General features: G+C 40.2%; 1 protein-coding gene and 1 long non-coding RNA gene across 4 annotated transcripts in view; one reads left to right on the forward strand and one right to left on the reverse strand.

The window, feature by feature from the left end:
- The window catches only part of LOC137763007 (uncharacterized), an 81,592-nt gene extending 65,476 nt beyond the window's left edge, over window positions 1-16,116 (reverse strand). For both annotated transcript variants that reach the window (XR_011073664.1, XR_011073663.1), the window contains exon 1: window positions 16,038-16,116. This is a non-coding gene — a long non-coding RNA (uncharacterized lncRNA). The remainder of the gene's footprint in view (window positions 1-16,037) is intronic.
- A 106-nt stretch (window positions 16,117-16,222) lies between these two features.
- Window positions 16,223-18,938, forward strand: part of EXO1 (exonuclease 1) — a 40,561-nt gene continuing 37,845 nt past the window's right edge. For both annotated transcript variants that reach the window (XM_068538497.1, XM_068538498.1), the window contains exons 1-3: window positions 16,223-16,407; window positions 16,720-16,928; window positions 18,627-18,800. In XM_068538497.1, coding sequence (XP_068394598.1) covers window positions 18,640-18,800 — 161 coding nt within the window. In that variant the 5' untranslated portion in view covers window positions 16,223-16,407; window positions 16,720-16,928; window positions 18,627-18,639. The remainder of the gene's footprint in view (window positions 16,408-16,719; window positions 16,929-18,626; window positions 18,801-18,938) is intronic.

Below are 18,938 nucleotides of genomic sequence, written 5' to 3' on the forward strand. Positions count from 1 at the left end.
ATATTGAAAGAGGTATTCATAAAGAGCTGGTAGTTTAAATTGCTAATGTTTTCCTGAAGGGCAACCTAGCAGTATATATGAAGAACATTAAAGATAAAGATAATCAAACCCTTTAATTCTGCAATTCCTCTTCAAGGAATTTATCTTAAGTAGATCACTGGATAAGAGAATAAAGTTATAAATATGTCCACTACTTACAATAAAAGATAACATCTAAGCATCCAGCAATAGATAAAGAGGTAAATCATTGATACATTCATAATGAAGGAATATATAATATGATGTGTTCAAAGAATTTTTACTGTACACGAACATGTTCATGAAATAATGATATCTGAGAAACATATAAAATTATAGAATACACTTATATACAGTGCCAGAAAATACATCAAATGTTAACAGCAGTTATCTCTAAATAGTAGTACTGCAGTATTACTGAGGCTTTTTGTTTTCTTTGCTACACATTTCTGTATTTTCCTAAGGTTACTACAAAAATATATATTTCCAATATAGTTAGAAAATATGCATTGATTTAGGAGGCATGAGGGCATCTTGACTTGCAATGAACAGGTAATCTGAGGAAGGACATGCCATCTGGTCTAAGAAATACCACCTAAGGATGATAGAGAAATTGCCAGGAGCAATCTTATGCTTGCTGATCTTAAGGAGCCAGACCTTTCCAAAGAAACAGTGAAAGAAAAGGTGGGCTTGTGGTCCACCAGGATTCTGACTGCTACATTCAGATCCTTAGAGGAGCTCTGACGTGCAGAGCAAGACAGAAGCAATAGATGATCTGTGTTCCATGCACGTTCAATATCAAAAGGTCACTCAATCTGAGAATTTTTGATGAATAGAGCGAGTGCCCTTTTCAAACATAAGGTGCTTTTACGTCACTAGTTTCCACCCAAAAGGGATCTCTAGGTAGTTCTGATAATTTCTAGGAAGCTATATAGCAGCGTTTCACCAGTATCAGTTACAGATAAACCTGTAAATCCAAAATGTCAGAAAAGTAATTATATCATTTGAAGAGCTACTGAAGATAGGTTTATAAAGATAAAATGGCTTGAGATTAGGGTAATTATATCTGGCTTATACAAACCCAGGTAAGCTTTTGCCAAAAATATTTACAAATTTTACACTGCCTTCCAGGAATGTTGATGCAGAAAACCTAAGTCCATGCCTAATGGAGACAAGACTCACAATGGAATATGGTAGGTTCACCATGACTGAGACACTTACTGAGACAAGCCTCAGTAGCTGATGATCTTGTCTCCAGTGAGCAGAAATGCGTCAGCCTAGAGACCAGCTGGAGGTGGTTTGTGTAGAAAAGGAATCCAACTCCTAAATAACTCTGAGAGTCAATGAACTCAAATTTTAATTTTGGAAAGGTAATTGAGACTATCAGCCGTGGTAATGGGCAAGGGTCCTATCAATGACACTGAATATCATGAAAGTACAACTGGGTAGTGAGCACCTCTGAGATGGAAAAGAGTGATTCCAGAAAGTAGGGGAGGGAAGAGCAAGGATGCTTGGAGGGCAGTGATGTGGAAACAAGCTAGCTACTTTACCATTGTAAAATGTGATCATCACAAATCAGTAGACTAGAAATGAAAATATATATCATCTTATTACAGACTGAGACCCAAACTTTTACAAAAGTCTATATGTTTTCTAAAGTCATCACATATTTTATTTCTGAAAACTAATCAAGCAGAGCAGTAGTGAACTATAATTATGACCTGGTAAAATTTTTTTGAAAACTAAATGCAACAGATTTTGGAAAACAAGTTTCTATTAATATAAGGAGATGATTCATAATGAAATAGCTGAAAAGAACAGAAGGAAGTTATTCAAAATTCAGAGGAAAAGACAGTGCAAACTTCAGAGCTATAAGTCCCCTTGATATCAGATGGAAATGAGCAAGATGGAACTCCTGGATACAATGACCAACTCTGAAAATGCACATGGAGCTAAAGACTCAGAGCCTGTAAAACAACACCAAGTCCTAATGACATTTAGCTTTTTCAAGTGATACCCACATCACTCTTTCAATCACTCATTCTATAAATATTTCATACTTTCCATGTACCAGGTTCTTTGCAATATTTAATATCTTTGCTTCCTGGTGCTCTGATGTAATTTGTCACAAGTGCAAGAAAGGTTTTTTAAAAGAGTGTGAAAAGCATCTTTCTTAGCTTCTATCCCATATTGGATCCCTCCTTTCTGCCAAGGCAGATTTAATTATTTCATAGTACAATGTTCCTATTTCTGTTGTGGTTCACTTTTATTTCAGGGCAAGCTGGTCTCTTAAGTATCTTAGGCTCAAGGACAGTATTCATCCCTGTATTTGTAGGCCTTAGGAGAATGTCGTATACTCTGTAAGCACTTTATAACTATTTGGTAACATTCAGCACTGCCAGTAGGTCTATGATTCTCTGGGCCTCAGTTTCCTGATTAGTGAAATGGGTAGGGTGATTAAGGACATGTAATGTGACAGTGCTTGGCACAGGCAGGTACTTGTGGTAATGCAGGCCTTCTAGAGCATTCAGCCCCCCTCTTGGTACCAACACTTATTTTTTATTGGAGGAGGTCATCAAGAGAATGTGACTGCTGGTTGACCTGAGCGCTGGACCCTGGCAATCTAAGGCTCCTTACCCCCACCCGTCCCTGGAATGCATGTTCAGGCTACTACTGTCATACTAACTGCTGTTTCAAGGACACAGCCTGGAGACAGTCATGTGCTGCTGAGATCATCTGGACTGCATACGTTACTGAACCCTGTTAAGGCCTCTCAGTAGACTAATATTCTGGCAGGCAGGAGTGGAGGCCACCCAAGACAAGCCTGTTATTAAACCTGCCTCCTACCAATCTGGAGTGGTCTGCCTCTTTGGTCTTCTCTTGCCCTCCATGTATGGGGGTCAGTTTTGAATTTCACCTGGGGAACTCCCGAGGTTGTGAACAAACACCTTTGGGAAATCACGCCTTTACTACTCTTGGGTCATGAGATTTCAATGGTGCTGAGTCTACCTGCCCCTTTCTCCCCAACTCCGATTTTTAAGCTTGAGTATAACCAAAGCCAGATCAATTAGAGCCAATGAACATTTGTTCTGGGTCATCTGCTGAGACAATTGGGAAAAGGCTCCCTTGTTCCATGGGGGTTGCTAAGTGACTTAGATATCAAGCTCTGAGCTGCCAAGACTGCCCACATGCAGAGTCTGCCCATAAACACTCTAAGATTTCCTAAAATGCTATTAATTATGACAGACCATTTTTTTATGTTCCACTAAGAATGAAGAAATGTAAAAAGAAAATGTAAGTTGCATGCTGACTTCAGAGATGTGAAAATGAGAGGAAAAATGTGCACTTTAGAATTGATGAAATATAGTAAAAGCAGCACAGAGGAAAAAGAGATGAAGAGATATACAAAATCTTAATGATATCATTATATTCCTTAGATCCACCCATATCTAAATCCTTAAGCTACTCCTGAACTATTGAGGTACAAGAAGGTGCTTATTTTGGTAAGGCTGCTGTAACAAAGTACCACAAATCAAGTGGTTTAAACAATAAAAAATTATTGTTTCACAGTTCTGGAGGATAGAAATCCAAAATCAAGGTGTCAGCACATTGGTTCCTTCTGAGGACTATGAGAGAAGAACTTGTTCCAGATCTCTCTGCTTGCCTTGTAGATGGCTATTTCCTCCCTGTGTCTCTTCACATTGTTTTCCCTCTGTGCATGTGTCCAAATTCCCCTTTTCATAAGGACAATAGTCACATTAGATTGGGGCACACCCTAATGATCTCATTAAATACTTCTATAATAATCTAATCTCCAAATAAGGTCACATTCTGAAGTACTGGGAGTTAGAGCTTCAACATATCATTTGGGGGGGGGGGGTTGGGGGGAGACCAAATTCAACCCATAACAGAGGGGATAACTTCATTATAAGAGCTAATGTGAGTTGAGTTTCTATCATTTACAACCAAAAGATTTCTGCTCAGTAAATTTCAATTTCCTTCCCTTAGGTAACCAAATATTCTAAGTCCCAGTAAGTTTCCAGAAATGGGTAATAATATGCATAGGCACAATTTTTATTTAACCAATTCAGTTATTTCTGAATAATTATTTATTCACTTATTTTTATTTTTATTTTTTTGGCTGCGCCACGTGGCACGTGGGATCTTAGTTCCCTGATCAAGGATTGAACCTGTGCCCCCTACAGTGGAAATGTGGAGTCTTAACCACTGGACTGCCAGGGAAGTCCATTTCTGAATAATTCTTGAAGGAAACCAGAGGTTCAGGATGAGGTAGGGCAGGAGGAGACCTGGGCTCTAATTCTGATTCTTCTATTATGAATGGGATTGGCCAAATCAACTACGAAAAGAATAGCAATTTCATTTTAAAGGGAAGTAGCATGAAGTTGTGAAAAGGGCATCAAAGGATAAAATATCTTTTTAGATAAAAGATTCTGACTCTACCACTTATTCAATCAGGTGAGCTCCTGAACAGAGCTGGAGGCCTCCTTCCTCACTGATAAAAAAGAGCAAACTGTAACTGAGTAGGACCCTATGGGGCCTTCCCAGGGCTGACCTTTCCATGTATCCTCTGCTTTAGCTCCTCTCTGAAGTACCTAGACAATATTATCTGATGCACGTTTGGTGAGTTGTTTTACAGATGTGAAAACCCCCTACCAAATGGAAGAGGTTTGCTACTTGATTGCAATGAGCACATAGCCGCCAGGCCTCCTAGAGCCTAAGGATTGATAATGTTAACCCCTGTGACACCATCCTGTTACCTCACCATCAACCAATCAGAGAATTGTACACAAGCTGATAACAAACCCTGAGACTCCTCTCCCTCACCTGGCCTTTAAAAATGTTTGCTGGGCTTCCCTGGTGGCGCAGTGGTTGAGAATCTGCTTGCCAATGCAGGGGACATAGGTTCAAGCCCTGGTTTGGGAAGATCCCACATGCCGCGGAGCAACTTGGCCCGTGAGCCACAACTACTGAGCCTGCGCGTCTGGAGCCTGTGCTCCGCAACAAGATATATATATATATATATATACACACACACACAAACACACATAAAAGGACAATGGAAAAATTGGCCACAGATGTCTGGTAAAAACATTTTTTAGATTTTAAATGCTGAAATTAAAACATTTATTTATCTTTTGGTTCTGAAAATAGAACAGCTGGCTAAGTGCTCAGTAAGTAGACAAAAATTCATTACTCTTTCATTCTGAGAGCAGCTGCTTCATGTAGAATTTGACTCTCACCACACAAGGACCACTCTTTGCCTTATAATCAGTGTGACTCCTTTGTTCAAGCTGAGTCTTACCGTCTTGAATGTCACCTCATTAAGCAATATGTTACTGTTTTTCTCATTTCACTGATGTATTGATGTCTGTTTCACTGCTCCAGATTATATTTTACTGAGTTTTTCAACAGAAATATCCCTTCTAGCTATCTGGTGAATAAATATCCTCCATCAGCTTACCTTGGAACTATGATTTTGATATCCTGTTACAAGTCACACCTTCCCACTAAAGTCAAAAAAGCAATAACCATTTCATGCCTGTGGTATGACTGATCCCAAGCTCACCAGGAAAGTGGATGGCTTTCTCTGACCTTTTTGCTTTTTGTATTTTTTTTCCCCAAACCAAAAAGTTGAAGTGTTGAGACAAGTCAATAATCCTGGGCCATGAAAAAGTTATGGTAACACTGAGAATCATTAAGAGATTTGCTGCTCCAATAGCAGGAACAGGAGCTTCCTCAGTCTGAGCCACTGGGTCCCAAGATGTATGCTTTATTAAAGATCTCATATAAGAAGGAAGAGTTAGCCTGGTTGTGATCAGAGGCCCTGTCCCACACATTTACTTAGCACTCACCTGGGAATGTATAATAGCTTTGAGGGCCAAGGTCAGAAAAAAAGATCTGTGGATCCAGAAATTTCCAGTTGGAATTGTGTCTACAGTCTTCCTGATTCCACAGCCCCATTATAGCCTGCTCCCAGCTGAAACTGTGTACTGCACCTCCTCTCCTTCATTTCCACTGTTCACTGGGTAATGCCAGTTCATGTAGCTATGTGTCATTGTGAAGAATATAGACTTTTAGAGTGAGGCAGACCTAGATTTGAATCACATTTGATTCACATCATATAGTACTTATGATAAGCTTATTTACTTCTCTGTGCTTCAGTTTTCCCTTTTGTAAATGGGACAATAATAGTTACCTTTCAGAGCTATTCTGAGGATTAAATAAGGTACAACATGCAAAACACAGAACTTTTTAAAAAATTATTTTATTTATTTATTTATGGCTGCATTGGGTCTTCATTGCTGCGCACAGGCTTTCTCTAGTTATGGTGAGCAGGGGCTACTCTTTGCTGCGGTGCGAGGGCTTCTCATTGCAGTGGCTTCTCATGTTGCGGAGCATGGGCTCTAGACATGCGGGCTTCAGTAGTTGTGGCTCAAGGGTTCAGTAGTTTTGGTGCACGGGCTTAGTTACTCCACAGCATATGGGATCTTCCCGGACCAGGGCTTGAACCTATGTCCCCTGCATTGGCAGGCAGATTCTTAACCACTGTGCCACCAGGGAAGTCCCAAAACACAGTACATGCTAAATAAAAGTTCTTTTCCTTTCTTCTTCACAAATCATCTCAAAAATGAAACTAAAATAATTCTGAAGGGGATCAGTAAATTGATAACTTTGAAAATGTTAACCTGATATCTATTTCTCTATGGATAAATACATATAGTAGCCATTGAAAGGTAGTGATTAAAAGCACATAGTCTATAGCTAAACTACCTTGAGTTCAGATCACTTTGTAGTTCACTTGTCTCATCTGTAAAATGGGGATAATAAATTTACCAACCTCATAGTATTGTTATGAGTGTTAGACAAGCCAAGCAGGTAAAATATACAACAAACCTGAAACATACTAAGTGTTTGCTAAGTGTTATAATTCAGGACTCTTATAGTAAAACTTATAATTTATACAGATTAAGATAGAGATTTCCTGTTTATCCTAATATTTCAATCCCTTAAAAGAGAGCTCTGCCAAATACCTATGCCAGTTTCTCTAAAATGTGTATTTTGGGACCAACTGTATTATTTTTTAGCGGTGTCATTTTGTGTAAATGCACTACATGGGTTTTTGCAAAGGAAAAAAAAAAGGCTGTTTAAAAATTGTTATTCCTTCATAGTAGGGAATAATAACCTACATCTATTCTTTTTGCATCTGATGTCCTAGATTATTCAAATAATATTCATGTTGACAACCTTTTGATTGTTTGACAGTCAAGTAACTTTGCAAATAGCTTTATTACCCAAAGTTCTAAAAATATCAGTGACTACTTTCAGATACAGGCTAGTAGATAATTTCTTTTTAAAAAATATTTATTTATTTATTTGGTTGTGCTGGGCGGGCTCACTAGTTGCGGCTCGCAGGCTCCTAGTTGTGGCATGTGGGCTCCTTAGTTGTGGCATGCAGGCTCCTTAGTTATGGCATGTGAACTCTTAGTTGTGGCATGCATGTGGGATCTAGTTCCGTAACCAGCGATCGAACCTGGGCCCCCTGCACTGGGAGCGGGGAGTCCTAACCACTGTGCCACCAGGGAAGTCCCTAGTAGATAATTTCAATATTCATTCATTCAACCAGAATTTACTGAGAATCTACTCTGTGCCAGGTAGTGCTATAGAATACAGATGTTACAGAACTCAGGTTTGGCTGCTTGCTGCTCGAAAATCAATGTCCGAGAGGCAAGTGTTGGTAGAATGGAAAGTTGCTTTTAATCAGAAAAGCTGGCAATATGGGGAGGAGGCAGACTCATGTCCCCCAAAACCAACTCTGAAGAGTCTGCTTGGCCATGAAAGTTTTTAAAGGGAAAAGGGGAAGTAATCTCAGTTAATCACAGACATAGGGGGTCATACTTGTAGCCATCTCCTACTGTGTGGAAGCTTGTTGACTCGTGATCTTTCTATAAATGCTACCCCATTCACACAGTTTGTTCGCAAGATTACTGAAGGGGAAGGTAGGGGAGTGATCTGGTCATCTGTTAGTTATTTATTCTTCATTTTTACTTCTTTGATCTATGGAAAGAACCAACAGGTTAAGCAACATATCGTGTGATCAAAAGATCTGAAAGGTGTGCTTAGGCTGGACATGAGTAGAGCACGGGGGTGCCTGGCTTAAGATTAGTTACAGCATAGCTTTGCTAAAGTGGCAAGAAAAAAGGGGTCTCCTGCTGAGGGCGATTTCCTGCAAAGAGCTGCTTACACAGACAAAAATCTCTGCCGTTGTAGAGCTCTCATTACAGTGGGGAGGGAGAGGGTCAGTGAACAAATAGATTACTAAAATACATAATATTCCAAATTATGGAAGGTAACATGGAGAAAAAAAAAGTCAGAGAAAGGAAAATTGGGTGACCCAGGGTAGGCAGAGGAATTACAATTTAATGGTTAGAGAATGCCTCACTGAGAGGGAACCTTTTCAGCAAAGGCCTGAGAGAAGTGGAGCAGGTCATGTGGATATCTAGTGGAAGAACATTCTAGGAAGAAGGAACAGCACATGCAAAGGCCTACAGGTGGGTGTGTATCTGGAATGTTCAAGGAATGACAAGGAAACTAGTGTGGCTAAGTAGAGTAAGCAGCACCAAGAACAGCAGGAATTGAAGTCACAAGAATGTCCATAGAAGCATTACTAATAATAGTCCAAACCTGGAGACAACTCAGATATCTATTCGTAGTAGAATGGATAAATTACATTTATATAATGGAATTGCACATAGAAACAGAAAAGAAAAAAGACTATAGGTTTATTATATAAATTACATTTATATAATGGAATTGCACATAGAAACAGAAAAGTAAAAAGACTATAGGTTCTGTCTCCAAACCTGGAGACAACTCAGATATCTATTCGTAGTAGAATGGATAAATTACATTTATATAATGGAATTGCACATAGAAACAGAAAAGAAAAAAGACTATAGGTTCTTTCAATAATATGGATGAATCTCAAACACAGTATTAGGCAAAAAAAGGCCAAAGCTAAAGAAGAAAACTGCATGATTTCACTTACATAAACTTTACAAAAAAGGCAAAATTAGTTCATACAGTTAGAAGAAAGATTACAGTTGCCTTTGAGGAGAACAGAGATATTTGTTATTGGAAAGGGGATACAAAGGGTCTTTTGGGAGGGTTGAGTGGAGGTAATATGTATATTCATTTTGTGGTAATTTGCTTAGCATTTGCGAACCTTTCTGTACATATGTTATACAAAAAATTTAAAAAAGAAAAATATACAGTAATGAATGGAAGAATATGATATAGCAAGTACACACAATTCTTTCAAGAAATTTTACAAGGGGAGCTGAGAAATGGGACAACAGCCAAAGGGTAATTTTAAAGAAGAGAGAAATGACTGTTTTGGAAACTCCCATATTTGCCATAAATATGAAACACCTGTCCTATTATTTACTTAGTAGGTTTTCTTTACATTGACTCATATTTAGTGTAAATTTATTTAAAAAGCAAATTTCATCTTAACATTATAAGAATCACTTGACATAATAAAAGTAACGGTAAAAATACAATGAAAAAGCCATTCAGTTAAAATAATCTAAAAATGTAAAAACAATTAAGTGTAAATAAATTAATCTAATTGAGCTAAAAAATAAGCTCTTCAGTCAGAAAACTAGAGCTGTTAATAATCACTCAGACAAAAAAAGCATTCTGTTCTATGTCTATATAACCATCACCACCTCTGCTCACTTTTCCATAACTATCTCTTATACTTTAAGAACCCCATTTCAAACATTCATATTGAGTTCAACAGAGAAAAAAATGAAAACACAGTCCTCACAACTCTAGGACAAAAGGATGCTGACCTGCCCAGCACTTGAGGTCATCCCCAATTCTGTGTCTCCCTGGCTTGGAGGGAAGTTGGGCTCTGAAAAAAAGCCTTCCCTTGCTGACTGAAAAGAACCTCCATTCCCACATCTCTTCTTGAAAAGTGCTGATATGTGCATAAGTATGGGAGTTGGGGAGATGCTGCTCAGCTGTGGCTGTAGCAACCTTGCCTGAAACAAGGTAAAGTTAGGAGGGCATCCCAGAGAGGCTGCAAGTGATCACATCACTGAGTTCTAGGGCCCTAAATCACCTCACCCATTCCACATCTTAGAATACACTGCTTCATAACAATGGAGGCAATATTTTCCAAATTAAATATCAGGGTACATGACCTTTCAGCAAGATAGAATATTTAAAAAACCAGAGCTGCCCAGCAGCCACAGCCAGGCACCCTGCGTCCTGGCCAGGGGCCGCCCCACCCACCAGGGCACACAGCAGCAGCTGTGGCCCTGCCACAACAGGAGGGTTCACACAGCTTACACAGAGGACAACCCTTGAGTGCCTGGCTCTGGTAGCCAAGTGAGATTGCACTTCTGAGCCCCACAGGACATCTCCTAAATAAATCCACTACTTGAAGACTGGAAGAGATGGATAGTTGACCTAATGCATAGAAACAAACACAGCAAATTAGACAAAATGAGACAGAGGAATATGTTCCAATAAAAAGAACAAGACAAAATCTCAGAAAAAGAACTAAAAGAAGTGGAGATAAACAATCTACTTGATAAAGAGTTAAAAGTAATGGTCATAAAGATGCTTACTGAACTCAGGAGAAGAATGAATGAACACAATGAGAACTTCAACAAAGAGACAGAAAATATAAGAAAGAACCAAACAGAAATTATAAATGAACTGAAAAATACACTAGAGGGGTTCAACAGCAGACTGGATGAAGTAGAAGAATGGATCAGAGAACTAAAGACAAAGCAATGGAACTCACCCAGACAGAGCAGCAAAATGTAAAAAGAACTTTTTAAAAATGAGGACATTTTAAGGGACCTTCGGGATAACATCAAGCAGAATGACATTTACATTATAGGGTTCTAGAAGAAGGGAAAGAGAAAGGGCCAGAAAAATTAATTGAAGAAATAGTAACTGAAAACTTCCCTAATTTGGGGAAGAAAACAGACATCCAGGTACAGGAAATATAAACCCAAAAAGATAACACCAAGACACATTATAATTAAAATGGTAAAAGTTAAAGACAACGAGAGAATCCTAAAAGCAGTAAGAGAAAAACAACTTGTTGCATAAAAGGGAAACCCCATAGGGCTATCAGCAGATTTTCAGTAGAAACTTTACAGGCTGGAAGGGAGAAGCATGACAAATTCAAACTGCTGAAGGGGAAAAAACTTCCAACCAAGAATTCCTTACCCAGCAAGTTATCATTCAGAATTGAAAGAGAGATCAGGAGTTTTGCAGATAAGTGAAAGCTAAAGGAGTTCATCCTCACTAAACTGTCCCTACAAGAAATGATAAAGGAACTTCCTTAAGCTGAAAAGAAATGGCACTAAATAATAATAAGAAAACATGTAGAAGTAAAAATCTCACTGGAAAAGGCAAATATTAATAAAAATAGTGGATCAATCACTTGTAAAGCAAGTATGAATGTTAAAAGACAAGAGTAGGAAAATTAACTAAATTACAATAAATAGTTCAGGAATGCATAAAATAAAAAGATGTAAAATGTGTCACTGAAAACACAAAACATGCAGGGGAGGGTGCCAAAAGACAAAGCTTTGGAATATTTTCAAATTTAAGTTGCTACCAACTTAAAACAGGCTACTACTTACATAAGATGTTATAGGTGAACCTCACGGTAACCAAAAAGACTTATGGTAATTATACAAAAGAAAATGAGAAAGAAAACTAAACATATCTAAACATAACACCAAAGAAAACCTCCAAAAAACAAGAAAAGGCAGAAAGAGTAGAAAGGAACAGGAAGAAACTACAAAAACAACCAGAAAACAATGAAATGGCAATAAGTACATACCTATCAATGATCACATTAACAAAATTAAGGATAAAAACCATATAATCATTTTAATAGATGCAAAAAAATTTGATAAAACTCAACATCCACTTGTGATAAAAACTCTCAACACAGGGTGTATAGAGGGAATGTACCTCAACATAATAAAGGCCATAAGTGACAAACCCACAGCTAACATCACACTCAGCTGTAACAAGCTGAAAGCTTTTCCTCTAAGATGAGGAACAAGACAAGGATGCCCACTCTTGCCACTTTTATTCAATATAGTATTGGAAGTCCTCATCACAGTTAGACAAGAAAAAGAAAAGGCATCCAAATCATAAATGAAGAAACAAAACTGTCCTTTTTGCAGATGACATGATACTACATATAGAAAATCCTAAATACTCCATCAAAAAACTGTTAGAATAAATAAATTCGGTTAAGTTTCAGTTTATAAAATCAACATACAGACCTGTAATATTTCTATACACTGATAACAAACTATCAAAAAGAGAAACAAAAAATAATAATCTCATTTACAATTACATCAAAAACAATAAAATACCTAGGAATAAATTTAACCAGGGAAGTGAAAGACCTACACACTGGAAACCATAAGGCACTAATGAAACAAATTAAAGAAAACACAAATAAATGGAAAGATATTCCATGTTCATGGATGAAAGAATATTGTTAAAATGTCCCTGTCCCAAAGCAGCACAGACTCAATGCAAACTACCCAAATTCCAATGGCATATTTCACAGAACTAGAGCAAATAATTCTAAAATTTGTATGGAACCACAATAGATCCCCATCAGGCAAAATAATCTTGAGATAGAAGAACAAAGCTAGAGGTATCACACTTCCTGATTTCAAACTATACTACAAAGCAATAGATATCAAAACAGATTGGTACTGGCACAAAAACAAACACACGGCTCGATGGAACAAAATTGAGAGCTCAGAAATAAACCCATACATATATGGAAAATTAATTTACAACAAAGGTACAAAGAACATACAATGGAGAAAGGATAGTCTCTTCAATAAATGGTGCTGGAAAAACTGGACAGCCACGTGCAAAGAATGAAACTAGACCACTACCTTATACCATATACATAAATTAACTCAAAATGGATTAAAGACTAGAATGTAAGACCTGAAACCATAAAATTTCTGGGAGAAAACATAGGCGGTAACCTCATTGACATCTATCTTCATCTGACTTCAAAGGCAAGTGACACAAAAGCAAAAATAAACAAATGGGACTGCATCAAACTAAAAAGCTTCTACACAATGAAAGAAACCAGCATCAAAACGAAAAGGTAACCTACAGTATGGGAAGAAATCTGCAAATCATGTAGTTGTTAAGGGGTTAACATCCAAAATATATAAAAAACTCATGCAACTCAACATCAAAAAAACCAAAAAATAAACCCAAACAACCCAATACAAAAATGGGGAGAGGATCTGAATAGACATTTTCCCAAAGAAGACATAAAATGGCCAACAAACATATGAAAAGATGTTCAACCACACTAATTATTATGGAAATGCAAATCAAAACCACAATGATATATCACCTCACATCTGTTAGAATGGCTATTATCGAAAAGACAAGAAATAAATGTTGGAGAGGATATGGAGAAAAAGGAACCCTTGTACACTATTGGTGTGGCTACTATGGAAAACAGTATGGAGAATCCTCAAAAACTTAAAATTGGAACTACCATGTGACCCAGCAATTCCACTTCTGGGTATTTATTTGAAGAACCTGAAAACATTACTTTGAAAATTATATACACCCCTATGTTCATTACTGCATCATTTACAAGAGTCAGGATATGAAAACAACAAGTGTCTACTGATGGGTGAATGGATAAAGATGTGGTACATATACAGCTGTCCAGGTACATTTGAATTTCAGATAAACATGGAATTTCTTTTTAGAATATGTCTCAAATATTGCACTAGACATACTTATACTAAAAATGTATCTGTTGTTTATCTGAAATTCATCTGTAACTGGGCCTGTATTATTATTTGGTAAATCTGGGGGACAAAGTCAAATAAAATAGTATGAGAAGGGTCAGGGCAGAGGTCATCACAGGATGTTTGGGCACATGTCAGGGAAAAGTTCATAGAGCTGGTAAGACTGAATCTTAATCTGATAATTTGTGGTGTGTACCACTCATTTCAGAATTTAATAACACATCATCATGAGCTATGATTTAATTTTTTGATGAATATACGTTTTGTCTACAGAATTAGATCCTACGTTTCCTGAAGACAGCAACCAGTTCTTTGCGTTCCCCATACCACCTAGTACTGACAGGCACACCAAAGGCGTGTAGTAAGTAACCGCATGAATGGATTCAAATGGTTTTATCTTCACAAAGAGTAAAAATATTGTTTATGAAATCATTGTTAACTGGTGTTTTCTTTTTTAGTTTTTAAACACTGCAGCCAAGAATCCAGTCTGGAACCTTTGGAGTCAAATTAGTAATAAAGATAAGGGTTGTCTGGAGGGCAGTAACCTATGTTAGTTTCATGATGCTGTGGGCACATTTTTGATATCTGGGTTCCTTCCTAAGACCCCCATGTGTGGCATACTCTTGCTTGTATCAGACATATTGAAGCAGTACTTACAGTAGGTAGTCAGTCCAAACTGACTACTGACAAACACATCCCACTCACACTTAAGTTCCTCTTCAACCTACAGTTTGGAACTGTCCCCCACCTCCCACTACAGTCAGCTCCAAGCTGGTCCAGAGTGAGGTCTACCACTATTCAGCTGTTAGAATCACAAGGGAAGATAATTTTTCTGACCTCCTCTCCTAGCCTCAGAACTAGGGGAGGCAGCCTTGCTCCCACTAAGCACACTTCCCCCAAGTGGCACCTTTCCAACAATTTATAAGGTAATATGTTGACATGATAGATGTTAGATTGATCATGAAAAGACTTTAAAAAGAAACCTGAGAGAAACATACAGAGTAGGCAGTCAAAAAGGGAGCATTTTAAAAAATGTGCTCACTTCTTCCCCTTCAACTCCTTAAATTGAGTCTGAATTATCATTCGCGCCCATCTCTGGGCTCAGAGTATACTCTGTGGTCTGACCTAAGGTTCTTCCCAATTTCTTTTTATCACAGTATTTCTAAGAAGACAGTAACCAGGTCTAGAGCATTATGAGGACTTGAAGCTTCCGCCACCAAAGTCAAAAACGTCTTTAAAGTCTGTACACCATAGGCCCATTTTCATGACTGGTTATAGTTTCCCCAGGCCAAAGGTAAACAAAGCTGGACACTAGGTAAAGTAGTCAGGACAGATTTTAGTCAATAATATATTGCAACAGGGAAAAGTGTCAAGCATGAAATGAACTCACCCTGGATTTGTACATAAGTTACTGGGCAGTTACAAGAGGAAATGGGGGTGTGAGTGGTGGCTCAGTAGAAGCAAGGAGTGAAAAACAAAAAAGAATCGGAAAGGAGAACTGGAGATTCACCTGGAATTGCTAACCAGAATTTATGGCAGTTAGGCTCCTCCCCTCCTAGAAATGTGGGGGTAGAGATCCTACCTTCGGATGTTGACCGGAACAAATGCTAAATTCTTTTGGCAGCCTTGAGCTTTCTCAGGCAGGCACTTCAAATGGGGCTGGGGTCACTCGAGGGATGTGGATTTGATGTTAAAAGACCATGTTAGTGTTTGTTCAAGCCTTTACATGCCAAGGTTGAGGCTTTGAGAAGAGGGCAGAGAAGCCTGGCCAGCCCGGTTAAGGAAAGACTCTCTATCACTTATCAGTTAAATTATTTAGTAAGCGCTCCCTCCCCTTCCCAAAGTCTACAGGAAGGGTCCAGGGAATAAATATCTCAAACTGCACTTTCTGTGTCCCTGGAGCCCACGTGCAGCTGCCTGTCAAGGGCCAGGGTTAGCAGCACAACACAAGGACTAGGGACAATTCCAGCAAGGACCCTTTTTAAGTTTAGAAACCTCAACACAAACACGCTGCGGACCTCTCAGAGCTTCAGCGCTCAGACCTGAGGCCGCAGTCGGGAGAAATCCTCGACTCCCAGCAGCCCGCGAGAGGAACTCAATGCGCATCCCGGGCGCTGTGCCCTGTTGGCCAGCAGAGCCAGCTCCGCTCACCCCTCCAGAAGGCTGCCCCGGGGTCCAAGCGCTTGCAGCTGCAGCTTGCCACATCCAGGCGGCCAGGTCCGGCCTCAGGCCGGAAGCGGGAGGCCGTGGGAGGCGGAGCCGGCATCGCAAAGGGGCGTGACGTCACTTCCTCTGGGCGGGGTCGCGGGCCATCCCGCGCAAATTGAAAGGTCTGGCTGTCGGTGCACAGCTGCGTCCCTGCGCTCCTGCCCCTTGAGTTCCCCGCAGCCGCCTAGCGTGCTCCGGCCCAGGCGAGTGGGGGCCGTGGGGATAGACTTCTGAGCCCTCACCGGGCTGCCCTCGGACGGACGGCGGGGGACCTCCTCGGGAAGCGAGCGGAGCGGGCTGTGCAGAGCACGAGGTGGGTCCCCGCTGGTTCCCGCCCCTGCCCTCGGGATACGGGGTCTTCGGGGCTTAAGGGGAGGGTCTCACGCGTTCCCGGACCCTGCAGTGGCCCTGAGGGCGGCGCGGGGCTGGGGGGCACCCCTAAAATGAATTTGTGGTGCGGCGGTGTACGGGCCGGGGGAGCGCGCTCGGCCTGGCCAGGGCTGCGGTTCGGCGAACCGAGGGAGGGTCCTCTCATTTTGCTGCGGAAGCTCTCAGGTCAGTTTTACATGCAACCTCCCAGCTTCCAAATGTTTGACAAGTACATTGTTTTCTTAACGTTGTGCAGGCCAAAGGAACGTGTCTCCTGGAAAGGGCTTGTGGGCCGCCCTGCCAATCCCTGTGAGACGGGATGGAGCGGTGACATTGTGCTGTCACTACTACTTGGTGCTGCGGGCGGTCTCCTGAGGATGCTTTGTGCTTAAGGCCCCCCATCGTTCTCATTGTGCTGAAGAGGGAACATTTATTCGAGAATATTTACCTAACTTAGAAAAAAATGTAAGTTTCACGAAATGTATATACTATGTCAGTTTTCCTCAGAGAAAGAAAACTCTTTTTAGGAACATCTTAGAGGTAGGAGACTAATTGTTTTTCCTCAACTGTGGCTAGAGGACCTCCTGCGTCCAAATTACCTGCCATATTTAAAATTTAGAATTCCCCCCTCACTCCAGGACTAGTGAATCATAGATAGTCCCTAGGAGTGGAGTTGAGAATGTGCCAAGAATTGAAATTTGAGAACTGCTGGACTAGAGTATCACAGCTTTGATACAGGGTTTCAACAGGGTAAGTCTGACTTATGATCCTGTACTTTCTTCCTTGCCTCCCAAACGTAATGCCTTATGGGAGAGATTTATTTTAGGAAATGCTAAGCAGCTGGCTCAGTGTCTACTGCTTTTACTTTTTTATCAGGGGAGTTGGGGGAAGGGGCAATAGTTGCTTGGGAAAGGACTGGCAGCTACAGGTTTCCATATAGGAAGGGCTTGGGGGCTGCAACCTAGACGGAAGAGGGTGGAAAGCTAAAACATTTCTCTTGAAACTATTTGCACAGCAGGCACGGTTTCACATTATTTGGGGATAGCTTTCAGAGAGTCCAGTGGAGTTGCCCCTGGACGCCACCCACCACTGCTTATAAACAGAACGTTCATTGCTTGGAATAAAGCGTTCTGATGGCAGTAAATTTCAGTCCTAGAAAAGTACAGCTTTAGTTCTATAATTGTGTTTGATTATTTTATTTTTCAGTTAAAATGTTCTACAAACTGTTTTGCATGTTATTTCTTATAATGCCTGTGTAGAGGCAATGTGATATCATAGCATACACAATTTTATAGATTTTAACAATGCCTTTTTGGAGAGAAGACAGACTCATACTTTTTTAGTACCTTCTGCTTGCTTCATACTGTGTTAAGGGCTTGGAGCAAATGTTAGGATTCCAAGTGGGAAGGCACTTTAGAAAGAATAAACATTAAGGAACTATGAAGTGGCATTAGAGATAGTATTAGTGATTAGGGTAAATATTCTATACCGTGGAAATTGTTTGACAGGGAGGAGCCCACTTAAAATATTAAGGAGCTGAGGAGCCAATGGGGCAAAGCTACCATCTGTGGGATTAGGACTGAACGCCTCTAAATCAGAATCCCGCCCAGGCGGAACGATACGGCAGCGCCGCGGCAGACTCGGTTGGCCTCGGATAGCCGGTTCCCCGCCGTCCCCGCCGGCGGGCCGCCGCCCGCGTCCCCCGGGGGCGCGGCGCGGCGCGGCGCGCCCCGGCGCTTCTCGGTACTGGGGTCCGGTGCGGAGAGCCCTTCGTCCTGGGACACGGGGTGCAGCCGGAAAGGTGGCCGCCCCCTCGCCCGTCACGCACCGCACGTTCGTGGGGAACCTGGTGCTAAACCATTCGTAGACGACCTGCTTCTGGGTCGGGGTTTCGTACGTAGCAGAGCAGCTCCTTCGCTGCGATCTGTTGAAAGTCAGCCCTCGACACAAGGGTTTGAAAAAGAAAAACGAACAAAAAAAAAGAAAAAAAATACATAAAAAATAAGAAAAAGAAAAAAGAAATATTAAGGAGCATGATTCTCAAATATCTGAACAATAATAGTTGCTATATCACTTTCCAAGCTCTTTTTCTTTATTTTTCCAAAACTTTTGGGTAAATATATTTTGCTTTAAATTTTGCCTTTCTCTTTTCATATCATGTAGTTAACTTGGCACTATGGGGATACAAGGATTACTGCAATTTATCAAAGAAGCTTCTGAACCTGTCCACATGAGGAAGTATAAAGGGCAGGTAGTAGCTGTGGATACATACTGCTGGCTTCACAAAGGAGCTGTTGCTTGTGCTGAAAAACTAGCCAAAGGTGAACCTACCGATAAGTAAGTTTGGACCTTATATTAATTCATTGCCAATTAAGAATGAGACTTATAATGCCTTTTTTTCAGAAAGGGATCATTTTTATTCAATGCCGGGTTTATCAAGACGTGAGAGTATGTGCTTTAGAATATTGCCAAATC

This window comes from Eschrichtius robustus, chromosome 3, assembly GCF_028021215.1.
Source record: "Eschrichtius robustus isolate mEscRob2 chromosome 3, mEscRob2.pri, whole genome shotgun sequence".
Classification (NCBI taxonomy): Eukaryota; Metazoa; Chordata; class Mammalia; order Artiodactyla; family Eschrichtiidae; genus Eschrichtius; species Eschrichtius robustus.